This window comes from Triticum aestivum, chromosome 7D, assembly GCF_018294505.1.
Source record: "Triticum aestivum cultivar Chinese Spring chromosome 7D, IWGSC CS RefSeq v2.1, whole genome shotgun sequence".
Lineage (NCBI taxonomy): Eukaryota > Viridiplantae > Streptophyta > Magnoliopsida > Poales > Poaceae > Triticum > Triticum aestivum.
In genome coordinates, this window is record NC_057814.1 from 62,987,334 (window position 1) to 62,991,129 (window position 3,796).

Genomic DNA, 3,796 nt, shown 5'->3' on the forward strand with positions numbered 1-3,796 from the left:
ATCTTGCCATCCTCGGTGTACACAAGTTGCCATGAAAACACATTCATTTTGTCATGCCTAAAATTTAACGTTCACTGGATATCTGGGTCATAATTACATTATGGTTATATTCGTTGATTGAAAACTATTGGCGGAATATCTCTGTTGTTTCATTCTCTTCCTACATGCTCTCCGGTTCTTGGAATTTCTCACTACGAACTAAGTTTGCAAGATGACAATTTGAAGTCGAAATCAACTTTTTTTCTCCCGAAACCCTATGAGCCACTCATCCAAAGAGTGTACTCTGCAATCCACCCACGTGTTCGTGCGCCACCGACTTTTCTTTCTCGCGATAGTCATGCAGTGTGTGGCTGGCTGGGAATAGCATGTCACCAGCATGGGTGCGTGTACGATATCGATTCTGTAAAATTCGAACGCAATTTGTTGAATACACCGCCGACTGTTGGCAGTACAACTTAAGCATGTGATATAAGTACTCGATGAATAGTTGAATACACGAGCAATCCGTTCCCAAGGTGCACTGCATCCAAACTTCTCCACTACACCATGGATTGGTTCATAGGAGTCCTCTCTCTCCTTTGCTGCTTCGTCTTGTACTACCGTCATCTCCAGTCCAAGAAAACATGCAAGGAGGAGCCGACCGAATGGCCGCTACTGGGCCATCTTTTCGGCATGATCGCTGACCTCAGGCGACCGGATTACCACGACTGGGCCACCGTCGTCCTCGCCGGCACGCGCTACAACTTCCCAGCTCACGCGGGGCTTACCGGCGTCCGGTTCTTCGTCACCTGCGACCCGTCCAATGTGCGTCACATCTTCACGTCCAACTTCCTCAACTACCCAAAGGGCGAGGAGTTCGCCCAGATCTTCGACGTCCTGGGCAACGGCATCTTCAACGCCGACGGCGAGTCCTGGCAGCGGCAGCGTGCCAAGTCCCAGCTCCTCATGGCCGGCCCCCGTTTCCGCTCCTTGTCGGCACGGTGCAGCCGCGACAAGGTGGAGAAGAGCCTCCTTCCTTTCCTGTCGCACGCTGCTGACATCGGCGCCCGCTGTGACCTGCACGACGTGTTCCTGAGGCTGACGTTCGACATGACCTGCAACCTTGTCTTCGGGGTCGACCCCGGCTGCTTGCAGATCGGCCTCCCCGTTGTGCCCTTCGCGCGCGCCATGGGCGACGTCCTGGCGACGGTCCTCCTCCGACACATCATCCCACCGGCGTGCTGGAGGCTCATGTACCGGTATGAGCTCGGCCCAGAGAAGAAGATGGCCGTGGCTCGTAGGACCATCGACCAGTTCGCCGCGGACATGATCGCCAAACGCAAATCCGATCACAAGCTCTGCGGCGAGAGCGTCAGCGAATCCTCCGACATGCTGTCGTCCTTTATAAGCAACGGTGACGCGAGCGACGAGTTCTTGCGTGACACCGCAGTGAACCTCCTGCTCGCCGGCCGGGACACCACCGGTACGGCGCTGTCGTGGTTCTTCTACCTCCTATGCAAGAATCCACGCGTGGAGCAGAGGATCCTGGACGAGCTGGCGCCGATCGCGGCCACAAAGATGCTGGCCGCCGCCAACGACATGGTGGTGTTCGACGTGGGCGAGCTGAGCAGCATAGTGTACCTGCACGCAGCACTGTGCGAGTGCCTGAGGCTTTACCCGCCCGTGCCCTTCCAGCACAAGGCAGCAGTGGCCGGTGACGTGCTCCCGAGCGGCCACGAGATGAAGGCCGGCGACAAGATACTTATCTACTACTACTGCATGGGGAGGATGGAGGGCGTGTGGGGCAAGGACTGCATGGAGTTCAGGCCGGAGAGGTGGCTTGCCGACGACGGAAAAGTGAGGTACGAGCCGTCATACAAGTTCATGGCTTTCAACGCCGGTCCCAGGACCTGCCTCGGCAAGGAGGTGGCCTTCACGCAGATGAAGGTCGTCGCAGCCGCCATGCTGTGGAACTTCGCTGTTGAGGCCGTGCCGGGGCATGTCGTGGAGCCGAAGCTGTCCATCATACTTCACATGAAGAACGGGCTTGCCGTTGCGGTGAAGAGGAGGAACTTCCCCTGCGTGCATGGCTAGCTCGCATATAGCAGACATGTACATCAGTACATGTACGTATTATGTATGCGCATGTGCCATAGGAGCTTACTTAGGTGGCATGTAGGCTTACAAACGGTGTAATGTGGTGTAATAATAAAGGAAAAAGTCTAAAATAAACCTTGAAGTTATAGACGAAGCTAAATCAAACCCCGAATTTTGAATCCCGAAAATTGGCACTCTGAACTTGCAATCCCGGTCTATTTTGGACCCTAAACCTATTTGGCAAACTGGGAATAGTACAATCCCGGCCGGGATAACCAGCTACTATCACGCACAAGAATTTGGGCCGGTCCACTACAACACAACAATAATTCGTGAAGTTTCAAAAATGTTCGCACATTTTTAAAATTGTTCAGAAGTTAAAAAATGTTCCTGTTTTCTATTTTTGGCGCAAATTCAATTCATTTTGTGTTTTTTTTAAATGTTTGGCATTTTAAAATTCTATTCGCATTTTAAAAAACTGTTTGTGATTTCAAAAAGAAAAACACATTTGTCAAAAATGTTCATAATACCAACAGTTTTTCAGATGCTATGATTTTTTTCAGATTTTGAAATTGTGTCACATTTTTTTTTCGAATTTCATAAACTATTTCGTAAATAATGTTTTAAAAATTTATGAATAAAAATTGTGTCAGATTTTGAACTTTTTGAAATATTCGAATAATTTTAAAAACCAACAACTTTGAAAAAGCCAACACCTTTTGAAACATAAACATTTTTTGGAACCTGAACAAAAATTTAAAGTGCAAACACTTTTTGAAACATAAAATTTTTATGAAACCTGAACAAAATTTTAAAGTGCGAACACTTTTTGATACATAAACATTTTCTGAGTTTCTGACATCTAGAAAATACCACAAATTCTAGAAAAATGTATGGGCCAATTCAAACAAATGTTTATACAATGTATAATAATATTCATGTGATTCAAAAAAAAGGTTTCGTACATTAAAAAAAAGTAACATTTCAAGAATGTTCACGAGTTTCAGAAAATGTGTTTGTGGCATTTTCAAAAAAATGTATGTACAATGTACTGAAAATGTTTGCATGTTGTACAAAAATGTGTCATAACCTTAACAGAATATACATGACATGTAATAGAAAAAAGTGCATGCGAATTTAAAATGTTGAACCATGTAAAAGAGTGTTCGTGTAGTTTTGTAATTGGACTTTTTCCAATAACAAAACGGAGCAGCTTATTGGCAAGTTGCCTAAATTTGTATTTCGTTGGAGAAGGAACAGGGAGATGTGACGCGGCCCAAGGTCGAGATGGGGGCGCACCACGACAAGTGGCAGCGAGGCTCGAGATGTGGGCGAGGCTGGGGCAGGAACGAGGATAACAAGCAGCGTCACAGACGTCAGCGAGTAGAAGTTTTGACAGGTGCGGGTGGGAGGCCTTTTCGTATTCGATTCCCAATTGAATTAGATGGAGTTGTCGCCGGAGATGGGGACAACACAGTGACCAGTTAGCGAGGCGTGTCCTCGCAACCGAAGGACAAGAAGGGAGGCGAGCATTAGAGAAGGAAAAAACCTTTTTTCCTCGAGTGTGGATTAGGGCCCGAGGAAAAGGAACTGGATAAATACAAGTCGACGTGTGCAATTTTTTTTAAAGAAGGGTTACTCCCGACCTCGGCATCATCAGAATGGTGCATGCAACCATTTTATAAATTATTATCAAGCCGTACAAAGTCCAAAGCCACCA

The 3,796-nt window shown here is 47.3% G+C and overlaps 1 protein-coding gene across 1 annotated transcript; it reads left to right on the forward strand.

Annotated features, from left to right (window-relative positions):
- Window positions 1-503: 503 nt before the first annotated feature.
- Window positions 504-2,226, forward strand: LOC123169255 (noroxomaritidine synthase 3). Its single transcript, XM_044587089.1, has one exon. It carries the CDS (start codon window positions 547-549, stop codon window positions 2,071-2,073), a length of 1,527 nt encoding a protein of 508 aa, XP_044443024.1. The 5' UTR covers window positions 504-546; the 3' UTR covers window positions 2,074-2,226.
- The last annotated feature ends 1,570 nt before the right edge of the window (window positions 2,227-3,796 follow it).